The sequence below is a fragment of the Necator americanus genome, chromosome II, assembly GCF_031761385.1.
Source record: "Necator americanus strain Aroian chromosome II, whole genome shotgun sequence".
NCBI lineage: Eukaryota > Metazoa > Nematoda > Chromadorea > Rhabditida > Ancylostomatidae > Necator > Necator americanus.
The window spans coordinates 3,241,039-3,257,715 of record NC_087372.1 but is presented as its reverse complement, the minus strand read 5'-3'; the positions used below and the strand labels follow the sequence as shown (position 1 = coordinate 3,257,715).

Genomic DNA, 16,677 nt, shown 5'->3' with positions numbered 1-16,677 from the left:
TCGCAATGGGACCTTCGCTAACTGGAAATTGGCTGTGGAGTTGAGCAGCAAGGATCTCAGCGTGCCGGCGATTGCACGAAACGCCATTCGTTTCGGCTCGCAGGGAAAAACAGGACATCCAAATTCATTTCCAGATTTCCCATCATTACTCATAATTGATGTGGATTTTAATGAATCATTCCCAGCTTGAATCGATTTCTACAATGGATGCCACAGAAGTGGTCACCAAAGAGGCTGTCGAGAGTAACTCTAGGGTATTCCGATCATGTTTCAACGACTCAATTGGTCCCAAAGGGATCGAGCAGCGGGATATCGTTTCTGTTACCGTAGTTGCCCTGTGACGACCAAGTAGTATTCGGTATAGGACGGATAGCCCGCAGGATTCTCTGGTCGGCTTCGAAGGTCTTCAACGGGGTGACCACTTCAATTGGTTAAGAACAACGGGACGAACGGAGGAGAGGATTTGAGTTGCAGCGCGCGCGTCGCGGTCATCCGGTTGAAGCCATTTGACACCGTGTGTAAATAGTTTGAGGTTGTATTACTGCTCCCAGTGAACTCAAACAGATAGGGTTTTTTTTTTTTTTTTTTTTTTTGTTTGTATCATTGTTCTATTTGTTGTATACGTATTGGATCAATTTTCATACTTTAATTTCAATTAACTAGGAATTTTCTTGTGGAAGTTAATCTCCGTTTTTTTTCTCTAGGATGTTGAGTCGTTCTCTTCTCCTCGCTCGCGAAGATGCGATGATGGTTTTCAGTCGCGCAGCATCATCCGCTTCGAAATCAAGTGCTCCGAGAATGAAAACTTTTGAAATCTATCGCTTCGACCCCGATCAACCAAATGCGAAACCACAGATGAAGGTGTGTCTACTTCAAAGTCTCGGTCAAAAGTTTTTTTTTCCATCTTATACCTCTAATATTTTCCTGGAAAATTCAAAGAAACAGTTCTATAAATAGGTAATCAAGGCTTATAGATATACCAAGCATTTATAGGATTAAACATTATACAACGTAGTACTGCACATATATAAATAAATGGTCCAGGGAGAATTCTTACGTCTTTCGTTGGAATTCTGCCTAGAGCGCTTATTCAGTCAGTTAAACAACAGCATGTCATCCGTTTTACATTATCGTTTTTTTTTTGGATGCATGAGTTTCTCCCAGGAATGCCACCGTGATTCCTATGCTGCTGGCGCGAGTTCGTCGCAGCTGAGGGTGGCACTGCGACGAAACGTGGCCGAGTTGCAAGGATCATCTCAGATCACACTTATTCTCGAGATTTTTGTTTCTTATCTAGAGAATTAATAAAGGATAATCTATATCTAAATCTAGAGAATTAATAAAGGGCTTACCGGCCCCAAACCACCCCAAATTCGAAGGATGATGCCTTTAATCAATCCGCTTGGGATGTGCCACAGCATTCACTCTAATCCAGAGAATCCGTTTGGGTTTTACGAGACTGTATCTGGCATATACATTGATTTGTGGAGCTAGCCGATCAAATCATTGTTTTTAACCTCCCAAAGAAGTCTGGTACCAATTTGTCGACACCTCGGGCAAAAGTCTTGGTTGGGTCTAGGGCGATCGTACACTTAATTAAAGATTTCTTAGCATCAAGCTTCTTCTGAGGGTTTGGAAGAAAACAACAAATAAAATGACGAAAAATATCCGGAGCTACTACATCAGTAAATCATAAACATAAAGGCAGCAGTTCTTCATACATCCACACAATTCTCATTATTGATTTCAATACCACTACTTCCACCTTTAGGCTACTAGCTACTATTGATTTTTCTGATCCAAATTCTTAATGTTTTAACCGGTTCGGTTAACATTGTGAACACCATAGAAGCGATAACTACTCTGCTTTCAGAAGTATCAAGTTAACTTGAACGAATGTGGCCTGATGGTCTTAGATGCTCTGATCAAGATCAAGTCTGAGCAAGATACTTCACTTACTTTTAGAAGAAGCTGTCGAGAAGGTTTGGTTTCTTTCTTAACTTCTTTTTCAACTTGATTTGAGAGACTCATACGCCACGAAAGAGACAGTAGGTATCTTCGCAACAAGAAATTCGTAAACTTAAGAGATCAGATCTTTCAAACTTTCTTTTTGTCGTGTTTCCCCTTCTCATTTGTTTCCATCTTATGATAATTTTTTCTTTACATTTTGGCCACCACGTATTCTATGACCCGCAATACTACGACGGTTTTTGCTATACAAAATAAAAATCGAATTAATTAGACTCTTCAAATGGCCGAATCTCCAAACGAAATGCTACTTTCGATTATTTGTTTGAATTGAATGGTTTCGTATTTATATTTGAGAAGAAATCTAGCAAAAAAAGTAACGTCACTAGAGATAGAATAAAGAGGTCTGACAGGCACCAAGTTCTAATGGAAGAAAGGCAAAATGAAACAGAAAGGTATGGAAACCAGCGTCGAAGAAACTATGTTTCTTCTTTCTCATCCAGAAGTTTTTGCGGTACATCAGCTTCAGCCAACCATCATGAAAGATGGGAGGGCAAGGACAGTCATCCAGGCATGGTGCGGACGACCGTTTCCAAACCAGTAGAAGAACAATGCCAGTTGGCTGATCCCAAACTGAACGCAGGGTGGATCATAAATGGCTGGCTGATCGATTGGGATTGCTCTTCCTCAGCGTAGTTGTTGTACGATCTCAACACTCCCGGATGTCTTTTTTTATAATCGGAACAGTTTTGGGCAGCGCCAGGTCAGCTGGAGTAAACACTTCACCACGTGCAAGTAATATAATATGGGAAATAATTTTAAGAAATAAGGAAAAAGAAGTCACAAAAGAGATTAACGTTCGGAATTGAAATCACATCGTAGTTGTTCTTTCGTAGCTGGCTCAACAAATGCAATCAAATGGAAGTAGAGAACCATAAAAGATTAAGGACTGGAACAATTCAAAAAATTGCCTCATATAATCCACGAGGAATATCGGTGGGACATTCTAACTGGCATAGAAAAGAAGATGAAACTCATGCCCTTTGCGATGAATCAGTCGGCGAACGGTCGGTCTGAGGGCGCATGCGAATCAATAATTGTACAAGTGCTCTGATCAACATACAAAGGAGTAAATTTTAGAACCAATTAAGGTTTGGTTGCAAGTTGTTTGATCTGATTCTTGCGGAAATGATTGATACATTGCGGATTTTTGAATATGGAGATAAAAATTCTAAAGATGTGGCGTCTCAATCCACTCGGGATGCTCCAACGCGTTTTACTGCAATTCGTAATCGTTGAGGTTTTTGTAGTGTGTGTTGGTCTACACAATGACTTGCGGAGGCCAGGCGATCACCAAGAAAAAAGTTTTTATTCTCCCAGACAGGTCTGGTACCAACTTATCGACGTCGGAGTGATGAAGGCCTTGGTTGGCACTGGAGCGGTTTCGAGCTATCGACCGATTGTGCAGTTCTTTCAAATTTCTCAGGATCACTTGTTCGAAGAGTTCGTAGAAAAACAATGAAATCATAATAAATTATATCAGGAGATAGCATATCAGTGAATCATAAACATAAATCGTACAGTTACGCACTACATCCACCCCAGTACGAAAATCTACGATGTTAATCCATCCACACATTATTCCTACTTAATATTACGGCTACAAGTCCAATTAGGCAACGAACAATATTTCAGTGTTTGTTTAGCAGTAATAAAATGAGCGTGTGGATTATGCGAAGCTATATTCCGCATATATCGAATCCATGATCTGGAGATTGACAGCCCAGTTCGTTAGAAGAATGATCTATCGATCTGGTGTATTCCGTATCTAAGGAAATAGACTGATGTCCAGTTTTTGGCAACAGAGACTTACTATTCAGATCTAACTAAATTTTCTTGGAATGCTTAGAAAAATCCTTCAAGGCTCTACTTTTCGTATACCTCTATAGTAATTTCTAAGTTATTTCCTTTCAAATTTCCTAGGCTTACATCTTTTTCGTGTTACAAGAATGTTTATGATAGAAGAAATCGAGTGGTTCAGAAGTCTCAAATTCATTCGAGTGGAACTTCCTACGCAATAATTTGCGTTTGCTAAGAACCATTGGATCTAGTTATGATCTCCGTAAGGTTACTCAATAGTAACCTTACGGAGATCATAACTAAATCCAATGAAATATAGCCGTGTTCTATCTAATACGATGGTAGAGCTTTGAAGTTGCACATTTCTCAGCAAAATCCAGTTTGGTATTAAACTTTTGTGTTTGTTTGTGGTAGAACTGGCAATTTGGATAAGATACAGCCAATTTCAGTCGGTTTTCTTCCCTTTAACAACATCATAAGTAAACAGTTTTCTTCCCAAACTATCTTAGTTCCAATCTATTTAGGCGTCTTCTCTATATCTGTTGTTATATTGCTATTTTTACTTTCGTTTTTGCCAGGTAAAGTTACATTGACATTACATTGTTCTTATTTATTGGTTTTGTATATCCGCATAGGATGTATAATCGGCTCAAAACGACATGAAGCATGGTGCAGTTGCGTAAGCGGCTCCGCTCGAAGCAGCGCAGTGGGGATTGCGGTTGGAATCGACGTGGGACCGCACCGTGTTTCATGCCTTTTCGACCTTATTATACATGTATTAACCACCTTAAGCTCTAGATCGATGTTCATTCATTTCACATTTTATTTATTTTTCATTTCATTTCTCGGATGGTGCGAGTTATATTTGATCTGCATGGTTTTTTTTAGTGATCGTACTAAAAAATTATGGATTGAAGAGCAGCAACGATGTTTTGTCAGCAGAAATGAGTGAGAAAAAATGAAATGATACGATAGGGATTCACGCTAAACTCCAGGCATCTGCGGATCATGCGCTATGAACATTGGTGGAGAGAACAGCCTTGCGTGTACCAGCAGAATTAATAAGGATACAAGCAAAGTAACTAAAATTTATCCCTTACCTCACATGTATGTTATTAAGGTATGTTTGATACTATTACGGTACTTATATAAACAAACATCAGCTGTTTCTCTTTGTAAGGATCTCATTGCTGACATGAACTTGTTCTACCAGCAGTATGCGTCAATTAAACCTTGGATTCATAAGAAAACGGACATGACTTTGGGTAAGAAGCAACTATATCAAACTATCAAGGAGCGTGAAAAACTGGTAAGCCATTTTCATTGAAGTTTTGGCATTCTGGAATTATCATCGGATGAAAATCTCTCACGGTTCCAGGATGGACTGTATGAATGTATTCTTTGTGCATGCTGCTCAACTTCTTGTCCTTCATATTGGTGGAATGCTGATAAATACTTGGGACCAGCCGTGCTCATGCAAGCTTACAGGTATATCATAGCATTCGAACGGAATTTTTATACGATATCCAAACCTCCTCCCTCGTTTGAAATGCAGGTCCTCAAAATGTGGGGAAGAAACGTGAAGGACAACTTTGAGTTTTGTTTAGGAAGTGAAGTTAAGATTCGATCAAATCATTTCTTGGACAGTAACCGTAACGTACTCTTCCAGATTATTTTTCTTACACTTTTCCTATGGAGATTTTTATTTATCCTTGTTGTTTATGTAATCTGATACTTCTACAATGCCGCAGCGAAATTGCAAATCTCAATCTGTTCTAATTTATTAATTATTCTGAATTATTCAAATCAGACAACCAGTTTTGAGCTAGAACTTAAATCTGAACATAAGTGCGCAGACTGGTGCTTTCTTTCTATAGAAAACGAAACGAAACGAAGTTAAATTAGTTCTTGCACTTGTTTTTTTTTCGATATTTCATATTTCTATTCCACATAGCCAGCTTCCATTAGTAGGAACAGTGACAAGGGAATCTAGGAGCATAACAGTCTCATTTATTGGAGAAATACAATACGACTCACAGTATTTGTGCGAAATTGGAAATGTCAAATTTGTATGCTTAGTTCCGTAGGCTATCAATGAAGCAGGAATTTAATTCTTTACTAAACACGTTGAGCATAGGTGATATTTCCAAATTTATTGCAGATGGATCATTGACTCTCGAGACGACTACGCCATGGAACGTCTTCACCGCATGCATGATAATTACTCCGTTTACAAATGTCACACTATTATGAACTGTACTAAAACATGCCCTAAGGTGAGAAAATCTCATTTTTTATTAGGTAACCCCGCATTTCATGAGGTCACTCAGCTTTATTTATAGAATCTAAATCCTGCAAAAGCTATCGGTGAGATTAAAGCACTTCTAACGGGCTTCAAAACCAAGCCACCACCCGAGCCGGCCAAATTTTGAATGAAGTGAGACTTCTCATATTTCTCGATGGTGTGTTGCATAATTCATTTATTATAATTTACGAGTAACTTATTTCCGGAACAATCCACAGATCCGTTGTTATATTGCATAGCACGTTGCTTGCGCTGTTGTGCTCTTTATGTATGCCGTTTCATTTATTTGTGTGTGTGTCGTTATTTCCAGGCAGTTGTCAAGAGGTTGTGTTGTTTCATAAAATGAACAGACTACTACGAGGTCCTAGTTAATAAAGAGATATGTTTTCGATTCTTTTGTGGTCCACCATCATTACTGTAAGCATTCACGGCGATTTGGCCGACTACAAACAATAAACAATAACAACAACAGCGTGGTTAATCCGAATTCTAGTAAGAGAAGAGCGAGTGACAACCGTGACCATCCCTTTTATTATTTACTATTTACTTACTATTTAGTAGGTGCGACACGTATTAACCGTATTTTCATTTTAAACAATTTTAAGCAGTTTCAGTGAAAATGTAGAGAGGCTCGAATCTCGAACAGCGCAAAGAAACACAAGTTAACAGATACAGTTTGATAAACATGATTAGTATCCCAAAACAGCCCTCCTATCAAATTTCAGGGGGAAATTTATTATTGATAGAGGTGAAATAATGATCCGATTAACATTCGAAAGGTGGGGTACTTATTTGTGGTGTCGCCCTGAAGATTGGAAAGAAAATATATCTATCTGCTCATTAAAAGATAAAAGGATAAAGTACACAGTGTCGATAATCAACCCTTTGGATTCATTCGGGACGCGTCTATGCGTTCGAATTCGATTCAAAGTTGTTTGAGACATCTTTTAAGACGATTAGGGACAAATGAGCGGAACTATCCCGGATCCCGCAATCTACAGCCCCATCTCTAGCTTTTCCCGTGGGTTCCCTCACCACGTCAAATTCGCGGGATGCTGCCTTTGAGGTGAGGTCCAGACTACATAGTTATTTGTTGATTTATGTTCTGCTGGTACCAACATTTCCGATTGTTCAACAAAATATTCTTTTTTTTCAACAGATAAAAGAAAGATGAAGAAATCCTCTGGTCCGCTACTTATAGAAAACAAAATCACTTTGAAGTCATCGAAGACGAGACACTAGTAACTGTTGGTTGCCTACAACGATTGTTTTTCGAGCATAAGATACGTTAAATCAAAATAATAATAATAATAATAACAATAATAATAAATATCCATTTCACGTTATTATATGATGATTGCAAACTACTCATTCAAAAAAGAAATCGTTATGAAAGCAAGGATAGCTTGTCAAAAAGGCCTCTCTCGAAATCAACCCCTCAGACGGGACCCTAAACTACTTCGCTAGAAAGGATAAATAGCTTAAGGAAGTTGACACGGATATTGTATATATAATATGTCAGTTGATTAACTCAAAAGTAAATAATTCCCGGGAAGATGAGCATGATACGGTCGGAAGGATGCAACCTGATGCCCGAACCGAATATGGAGATAGGCCTTCGCGTCGACGTAACTATAGTGTTTGTTTGGTGTTTGACTAACCGCCTTCACTAAGGTTCTTGTTTCATGCGACTTCCTCTCCTCGTTCATATGACAAGTCGATGGAGTCCACAGAGTTCAACCTTTATTATAAATATCGCATTTGTGTTGGGAATTTGTGTAGCTGAAAAATATTCAGACAGAATGTTTTATTTTTTTTGCATCAAACATGCAATGAAATTGAAAAAAATGTTTTGAAGAAAGGTTAAATCCAAATCTACAGAGTGTAAACAGCAATTGCTACTAAAAACACAAATATAAGAGATGGAATGATCTCAAATTTCTCGAGTTCCCTCCATATTTACAATAATCTAGAAAGATCAAATTTCTTGAAACATATTTCCGGAAAAGACATTAAATAAATATGCAAAGCAAAATAATTTATCACAGAAAAGTTAAACACAATATTAGAATCTTATTTTTATCCCAATGACAATTTATATAGGAATTTTTTGGAAAAAATTTTCAAAGAAATATAATAGCTCAATTCTATGGTTCACACATGAAAAGGATAATGAGACAGGCTTACAAGAAGTGGTGAAAGAAAAAAATTGAAAAAAAAAACTCTGCGGAATGAGAATTATGTTATAAGAATAGAGGTAAATGAGCAAAAGATAAGACGGGTGTCAGTCTACTGACCGATCCTCGGAAGAAGGAACACCGCCGACGGATCGTCTCAAATCCATCGCGGACAAAAACGGAAAGAAGGGAGTCCACGAGTGGCTCGGGAATAGAGGTTTCTGGAATATCAAGTAATTAGGGCGAAAGAGTCTGAAAAGGAAACATGACATGGTGGATTTCTGGATAGCTACGCCAGGAGGGTTTCTGCTGATCTGTTGGCGAATTCGACTAATAATCAACCGTGGGGTGAAATACAGAGGTCAGTGTGATTCCCATACGGAAAAGAGTCACTAACGCAGCCAAAGCGCAAATGCTTATGGGAGCTCATCGGAAAAACCATCGACAAACCGAATGTGCTAAGAATTTCTTCCCATGTTAGAATCCAAATGTGCGCTATCAAGATTTATGGGGCATATGATACCTCAAATTAGAAGAGAATTACCTCGAACTGCGTACTGCACTTCAGAAATCACTGGCTATAAAATGTCTAATTTGGCTTACAAATGAGATCCTCACATTAAAGGAATCATCCGACGAATCTGGGGTGGTACGGGTTTTAGCCGGTTAATGCCTATTCGGGGTCGTAGATGGTGGGGGAAGAGGGTGATTCCGTTCATCTCTACCTGTATCAGTGTTAACGGACGACTCCGGAATGTTGTTTCTTACGACGGCTTCTGTTGCATGATGCAACCATTGCGCCCTGCCCCCACCTGCGATTCTTCCGAATGGGTTTTAGAGGAATCGCAGGTGGGGGCAGCATCAAATTCGTTGGGTCTCCCAACATGCGGCCTGCGGCTTGGACTAATTTGATCGTCTGAACTCTGATAATTCGACCATTGCTAAGCGTTCTGGATTGAGGAAATAGATGTCATAGGGGGATTCTTCTCCTTCTGGTGAAGGAGAACATTTTTTTCCGCCACCAAATAGACATCGCTAGGTTCCGCTGAAAATAAAATTGGGTGCCAGTTTTTTTTTATATTCCGACCCAGATAAGGTTTGTGGTATTTTTTCTTCCTTTTCCGGTGCTCCATTTGTATACAAATAAATAAATAAATCCCGAAAATTAATAATCTACTCCAAGATTCCACCTGTAGCAAAGATTCCATCGAAAATGATCCTCTTTGGTCCATCTCAGTCGAAACACTTAACAATGATCCTGGTTGTATTGCACAATTCTGGAAGAAGACAGTATTTGTGGTTAGATTCCCAACCAATTTATGAGTACGAGCATAATAATGTCAATTTTGATTTAATTAATTATAAGAAATATTAGTAAAAATTGAAAAATAAAAAAGAAATTAATATTATTAATATAATAGTTAATAATAAGAACGGAAATTTCTAAGCACACCTGAAAAGTTGAGTATTTCTTTACTTTACGAAGACAAGCGAAATGTTGAATGGCCAGCAAAACATCTCCATTACATCCTAAATAGATAACGTGATAACTGTAATAAAAAAACAACAGCGAACTGTCTACCTACCCTCCAGAACTAATTCAAGAACTCGCTTCTCTTGATCTTCAAACAGTAACGTAAGAAGTTCAATCGCTGGTAAATGGGTGGTTTTTGTTTCCTCCGTATGACCCTTCTTTGACGGTGAAGGATCACTGACAGGAGAGCAGATCGAATCGGAAAAAACATTTCATTGAGAACACAGTTCAAAGAAGATTGAGTTCAAAAGATGAGAGAAGTGATCGATTTCCTTCCTATTTCTTCTTAACTCCAGTAAAATCACATCAACAAGAATTTCTGCAAATATTTACTACGGATAAGGCAATGCAACAGGGTGATCGCTTATGATGATTAGGGGTACGGTAATCGTACTGCACAAAAATCCGACTTCATCAGTTGTTTGAGCCCTGTTTTGGGCTCGGCAAAGATTTACGCACAGATTTTTCCACATTTTAAAAATATCCAACCAGTCTATGCGACAATATCCATCAATATTTAATAATTGATGACTTTTATTCAATTATAAGCGAACTAAGTATTCGTAAATTTGGACTAATAACAAATAAACTAACTACGGTCATCCATGCACTGATCCTCTCCTAGTGTGCTAGCATTCCATACGGGACCTTGCGGTAAGCGTTCCATCACCTGACCAGCCACTACTCTGAACATGGTGCGAATTCAAAACGGGTTTAACAACACAATAATATTATCGTGATTTTTGCACGTCCCTTTTCTAGTGGTCCCTTTTTAGTTCATACTTAGCACTCCTAACTGGTCAGATCCGACGGAATGGCTTGTTTTCAGCGTTGAGTGGCCGTAAGCGTTTGATTTTCCACAAAGTTCCGCAGATAAATATTTAGGAGTTCAGATTACACTTGTTAGCGACTAATTTATATGGTCCGCAAAAAAGTTTAAGGAACTTCCGATACCGTAAAATGTCAAACCATATGAGTATAGTTAAACCAGCATTTATAGAGCCATTCAACCGTCAAATCTCATGAAAATAAGATTGAAATACGGTATCGATCAAAGGATTCCAAGGTCTAATTTCTATTTCCGTATTTTCTACTTTAGCTAAACTGAGTGTCGGATATATTAGCAAAGGACACTAGGTTCTTTCCCGTCTGAATGGTTACAGTATCATTTTGAGAAGTATGCCCCTTACCGTAGACCAAGTGCGATCGCATCCTCTGTCGCTTGTTTTCGTTTCAACGCTACCTGCGCAGCCATAACTCGTTGACGTTCTGCTATCAAGTTGCACTTCTCGCATGCACATTCCCTGAAGTAAAATTAATTTCGTGTAAATTCTAAAACAATCGATTTTCGATTTTTTTATTTTTTTAAAGATTTTTCTTTTGCAACTGCAAGAAATTTCTCAGCAAATATCATGGTTACGCTGAATTTTGTGCAACGTAAAGTAATGTCTCCTTTAAAAGAAACAGTAGACGACCGAGAAGACTCTTTATTCTCCACAATCGGACAGTAAAAGCTCCTTTAAAAAAATCCTCATAGTCACGGAAAGCTCGATCGGTCGCGCAGGAGAAAAAAAGCGAATTTACGAAAAAGACAGCTCGAAGCTGCACTTTTCCCAAGAGCATATGTATGCGTTACACAAGAAATCTAATTTAAGGAAAAAAAAACCTGAAAAAAAATCCCGAAGAAAAGGAATCGCAAAAATGACGTCTAAACAGAGAGTTCCGCGTATCTATTAAGATTCCTTCAATTTTTTAATGTGGCTCAAGAATAAGGAAAACGGTATTGAAATACTGTGTGCATGTACGGCTACGTTTATGTTTCGCTAAGACGCAGCCGTCATGAGCGCCACTGTACGTAAAGCTTTCCCAACGTTGAAGAACCTGTTTCTGTTGTGCAGTGGTGGCTGGCAACTGGAGCTCGATATTCGCACCATCCACTTCAAAGACGTCCTGTTTAGGTTTTTTTCTGCCGAAACCCTCGTCGTGGTCCCATCAGTTCTTAGAGTCGTGTCAAAACGTCATGAAGCTCGGTGCAGTTGCGTAGGCGGTTGCGCTCGAAGCGGCGCGATGTGGCTAGCGGTTGGAATCCAGGTGGGACCATCGCGTCGTACAGCGATACTAGCAATAGTCCCCTCTCTATTCTACGCAACTGCACCAGGCTTCATTTCATTTGGCCCGACTATATCTGCATTCATTGTTAGTCTCAAGCACAAAAATTCGCGAAAAACCCCGAAAAGTGTTGCGTTAGGGCGGCATTGCACCATAAATCCTCTTTCATATAAAAAAAACTCAGGCAGGAAATTCCGTCCCTGCCTGACCTATTCGGAAATGTGAAGAAGTTTCGGGAACGTCTCCAGCAGTGTAGTGATAACGGTGGTCGCCATATGTCAGATCTAATTTTCGGAACTTAATAAATAAATAAATAAATACTAAATCATCTTTGTGTCGGGATCGTACGGGGGAGTAATCCCTGCTCATTGTATTCTTTTTCTTGTTTTTTACTATGTTTTTTTCCTCTAATTGTTTGTATTCATCCCTGGCACATCCATTTGGCACGCCATGGAACGTAATAAATAAATATATAGATAAATAGCATTTCACGTACTTTCGTGTATGTGAATAAATAAATGAATAAATAAACGTAAAACTGGTAATGGGGAATCCACACAAATATTGCTAACTTAAGTCAGAGACCTTTATTTTAGTTCTAACATCTTTAATATTCTTAGCATTGCTTAAGCTTGGATATAGTAGTTATAAACAGTGCATGTTATGTGGGACCCATGTAATGTGGGACCACAAAAATGGTTACTACGTTGATGTCATATGGAAAACTTCATCTTATTCCCGAAAAACACATATTGGGTTAGTTTCATCTGAGGAATGGAAACGAAACAAGCAATTTCCATTCGAGCGAGAAATGAAGGAATGCAAATTGTAACTCAATCTCATTCGTATATATTTCCAAAATAAAAAAGTTTCCAGAAGTTAATGATTGTACACGATTTTGTTTCACACCCACATTTAAATATAATGTGTAAGCGATTGCAGGCAGCCGCACTTTCGCACGACGTTTATTTGCAGGTCCCACCATGGGCTTAACGGTCTTACCACTCGAGTGTCCATCAATTGGTCGGATCGTCGCCTGATTCTGTTTACATTGGGACGATTACCGTAACTCAACTAGACATACGCAACTCTAACAAAGCATACAGATACTGTGCAAACAAGAAATCGTGCAAATCGACACCTTGCCGAGGATTTTTCCTCGAGATAAGGTCATTTTCATGGGTGAGAGGAGGTAAGTATCATAGCAAACGAGTTCTATCCAAATATCACAAAGTGTTCCATGTGATTCGTCGGAAATGTTCACGATATCAAATAGAAATATTGAATAAAATAAATAAAATAATATAAAATTAAATAAAATAAATACGCAAGTAACCATCAGTTTTTTTTCGCTCGCATTGCTACACTCAAACTTTGGCCCATTTACATCCATACTCCTTCTCTTTTCCCACACTTCTCCTTTCTTCCTTCATTTCCCTTTTCCTGATAATGCGGCTTAATCGATTTTTTTGAAGATTGTAGGTATCACGTTGCTTCCATTGATTTCACAAAATTTCGAAAATATCACCCAACACCTCATTGTAAAAATTTGGAAATGCACCTTTGATTACTTTGATTTTTAGTTAAACAGATAAACGTTAGTGAGTTTTTCTTTAGCTTCCATCTACCAGTCTATGTCTAAGCAAGAATAACAAACTAAAGATCAAATTATTGTGAAAATTCTTTCTCGAATAGTTGAAACTAGATTAAAATGAATAAAAAAGGAAGAAACAAGATTTCACCTTCACTTTTTTTGTTATTTTCAAAATTAACACTACATTTTATGTATTGTCAGGGAATCAATCTGTCATCAATCCAAGTCCAATTAGAAGGATTACTCTTTTGTTTAAGAATGCGTTAATCTTCCATGAACATTTCTATAATAGTACATAGCCTAAGGTATGAATTAATGAGAAAAAAGGTCACAACAACATGAAATGTAACTTAAACCTAACTTACTTAGCGAATAAAAGCAAATATTATAATGAAAAAAACTGTCTGATCAATTGACTGATTCGTTAGTTGCTGATTCTCACGGCTACAATTCTTCTCTTCACTCTAAAAATCAACAATATTTCGTCCGATTGAGCTCTTCTTGCGCTATCATCGAAATCGTCGCTCCAACTCGATTCGACACTCTGATCGATATCTGCTGAGGAAGGATGTTCGGCATTTTTGCGAATTTCGAATGTTCGAGAAAAAACGTATAGAAAGAAGAAAATTTGTTAGTTAACGATTAATCTTTGAAGCAGTTGAGTTTATCTAAATTAATTAAATTATAGTGGATTCCTGTTCACAGTGTTAATCATTCTGTATTTTCAGAGAGATTTGTTTAAGAAAAACTTTTCTACTTTCTGTGGGTTATCACCCTTGATGTCGAATAATTGAATTTTTGTTCGGCTAACCTCAAAAATTGCATTTTTCTAGTGATTCTCTAATCTTCTGATATTGTGCCGCGCATTTTTTTCCGGTCACGTGGAACAATGCGGGCTCACCGATGTACCGTACAGTTTTCAATGGTTATTTCCCACGAATTCTGGATTCTTACGAAAGTTTTTTATATTCGATGCTTACATTATCTTCAAAAAAAAAAATTCAATACAAATACAACTCGTAAACACCGATTAGCTTCTCGCACGCATCAGATATGCAAAAAAGCGCGCTGTCGTCAATGGGTTGATTTAAACATGGGTGCAACTGTACAACCTGTATCTGGAAACAAAGATACTTCCTCTGAACAAAATATTTCAGAAAATCACGTAAAAAAAAGAGTTGAAAAGAAAGAAGGGAGGAGAAGCAAATATGGCCTGACATATGCTTCCTAAGTTGAAAATATTGTTCCCAAGTTTAGATTAATATTATCACTATTATTAGATTTTGAACACAAACTTTCGATAAAAAAGGAGGGAAGACTAAGAAAGCTAAAAGATATCAAGTTGGAGTAATTGTGGTTGGCGCAATTTTGAAGCAAAATTGGTTGAAAACACAGTTTTTCAGTACCGAGAACTGTTTCCGAAAATATTTAGTAATACAATAAAGAAAGCAAAATTTCTCTCCACTCCTGGAAGATCTGTTATTCACTTTCCTCATTTGGGCTTATTAATCACAGCCAGGAATTGATTGAGGAGATCGGTTAGAAACTTCCAAAGCTTAAAGATCTAGAAAAAAAAAAACACCCAGCAAACATTGCAGACTCCATGGTCTGCACTTTCTATGGTTTTCTAAGTTTTGTAATGAAAGGAACCAGTACTTAGAATTCGAAGGGGAAGAATAAAACAGAAAAATAATTGTGGTTGGAAAACAAATCTTCAAATCTTCCAACTACAAAAATTGTCAAAAGAATGATAGCGTCAGCCAGTTCCTGCCTAGAATGATAATTCCTTCATACACACGACAGAATCCAAGCAAACAACTGCAATGGCGAACAAAGTCAATATTATATCATGGGCACTCAGTACAAAAACCATAAAGCCCACTTTTTATTCCTTCAACTTTCGGGAAAAAACCCTCTGTGTGGAGAAAAATTGTCGATTCCCCATAAACAGTAATGAAACGAATAAACGAGAATTCCCGAAGATTCTACGAGACTCTTAAATTTGAAACTCACAGTTACTACTGTTGGTGTAACTGCTACTGTTGTAAATTACTCTTACTACTGAAATTGTACCTATTGGAACTACTGCAGTAGCACTTACGCGTTAGGCTACGTTTATAATTCGTTATTTAAAAAAAGATCAGAATGAAGCCGTAGGAAAACACCTACATGTATTTACAGTGATGTTTGTGTTCTTTTAACCACGATAAAATACCATAATGTAAGTATTACTGTTGTAAGTTACTCCCACTGCTAAAACTCAACCTCGCTGAACTACCGCAGTAGCGCTTGCGCGTTAGCCAACGTTTATAATTCGCTATTTAAAAAAAAGAATATGAACAAAACCGTAGGAAAACACTTACTTGTATTTACAGTGACGTTTGTGTCCTTTTAACCATGATACAATACCATGATTTCGACATCTGGCACATTTCGGTTTTCGTTCTCGTTCCACTCGACCGTTCCCGAAAGTGATCGGAAATCCACCGAGAATCATTTGTTTCTACTCTAGAAGAAAAATTACTAGAAAGAAACCATAAATTTACAGTGAAAGGCCGCTGCCTAAAAGTAGAAGAACTCGGAATAACAGCAAAAATCGAAGATCAGTGACCAAGTTGTCGCATATGCTGAATGTGGAATTAAGTGGACTATACATATGGTGTTTTTTTAAACAATAACCGTCCAGCAAATACAGTAACTAATCGGATTGTACAAAAAGAAAGGTGCAGAGCAAAAAGATCGTCGACTCTATGGTTCTATGGTTCTTTTCCACGGGTTTCTCCGAAGAAAACTATGTACTAAGAAAAAAAAGACTCTTGCGGTTCTCGCAAGAAAAAATGAAGCAATTGGTCACTTTTTGCACATTATCGGACCAAAAATAGGTGCTACTGGGACCCGACCAAATCCAGAATCACGTGATGTAGCTGGATCTCGAGAAAGTGTATGGATACGAGAAGAAACACGCAGAAGATTGGAAAGACTACGGTGATACATTGGATCTTGCGGGAAATGTGTCCACGACGGCTGTCGGATTGCCCGGCCAACCAATCACAGTAGCAAGTGGGCGGAGCCGGGCATATGTGCATTAAGTGAGCACCCCCGGAAATTGCGACAGCTTGTCGAATTAAAC

General features: G+C 38.1%; 2 protein-coding genes across 4 annotated transcripts; one reads left to right on the top strand and one right to left on the bottom strand.

Annotated features, from left to right (window-relative positions):
• Nucleotides 1-203: 203 nt before the first annotated feature.
• Nucleotides 204-6,260, top strand: RB195_016742 (uncharacterized protein; the record flags this gene model as incomplete). Of its 2 annotated transcripts, XM_064183424.1 has the most annotated exons (9): nucleotides 204-337; nucleotides 503-532; nucleotides 705-861; nucleotides 1,874-1,982; nucleotides 4,824-4,948; nucleotides 5,009-5,137; nucleotides 5,207-5,316; nucleotides 5,990-6,104; nucleotides 6,171-6,260. In XM_064183424.1, 9 exons carry the CDS (start codon nucleotides 204-206, stop codon nucleotides 6,258-6,260), a joined length of 999 nt encoding a protein of 332 aa, XP_064039304.1. The 2 variants fall into 2 exon arrangements, with proteins under 2 accessions (XP_064039304.1, XP_064039305.1); XM_064183423.1 differs by lacking the exons at nucleotides 204-337; nucleotides 503-532 and having other exon boundaries at nucleotides 706-861.
• A 1,609-nt stretch (nucleotides 6,261-7,869) lies between these two features.
• On the bottom strand, nucleotides 7,870-16,044 carry RB195_016741 (uncharacterized protein; the record flags this gene model as incomplete). Of its 2 annotated transcripts, XM_064183422.1 has the most annotated exons (8): nucleotides 7,870-7,915; nucleotides 8,431-8,531; nucleotides 9,501-9,587; nucleotides 9,764-9,840; nucleotides 9,897-9,962; nucleotides 10,439-10,530; nucleotides 11,035-11,148; nucleotides 15,911-16,044. In XM_064183422.1, the coding sequence occupies 8 exons, from the start codon at nucleotides 16,042-16,044 to the stop codon at nucleotides 7,870-7,872; spliced, it is 717 nt and encodes a 238-aa protein (XP_064039302.1). The 2 variants fall into 2 exon arrangements, with proteins under 2 accessions (XP_064039302.1, XP_064039303.1); XM_064183421.1 differs by lacking the exons at nucleotides 7,870-7,915; nucleotides 8,431-8,531; nucleotides 9,501-9,587; nucleotides 9,764-9,840; nucleotides 9,897-9,962 and having other exon boundaries at nucleotides 10,434-10,530.
• Between the last annotated feature and the right edge of the window lie 633 nt (nucleotides 16,045-16,677).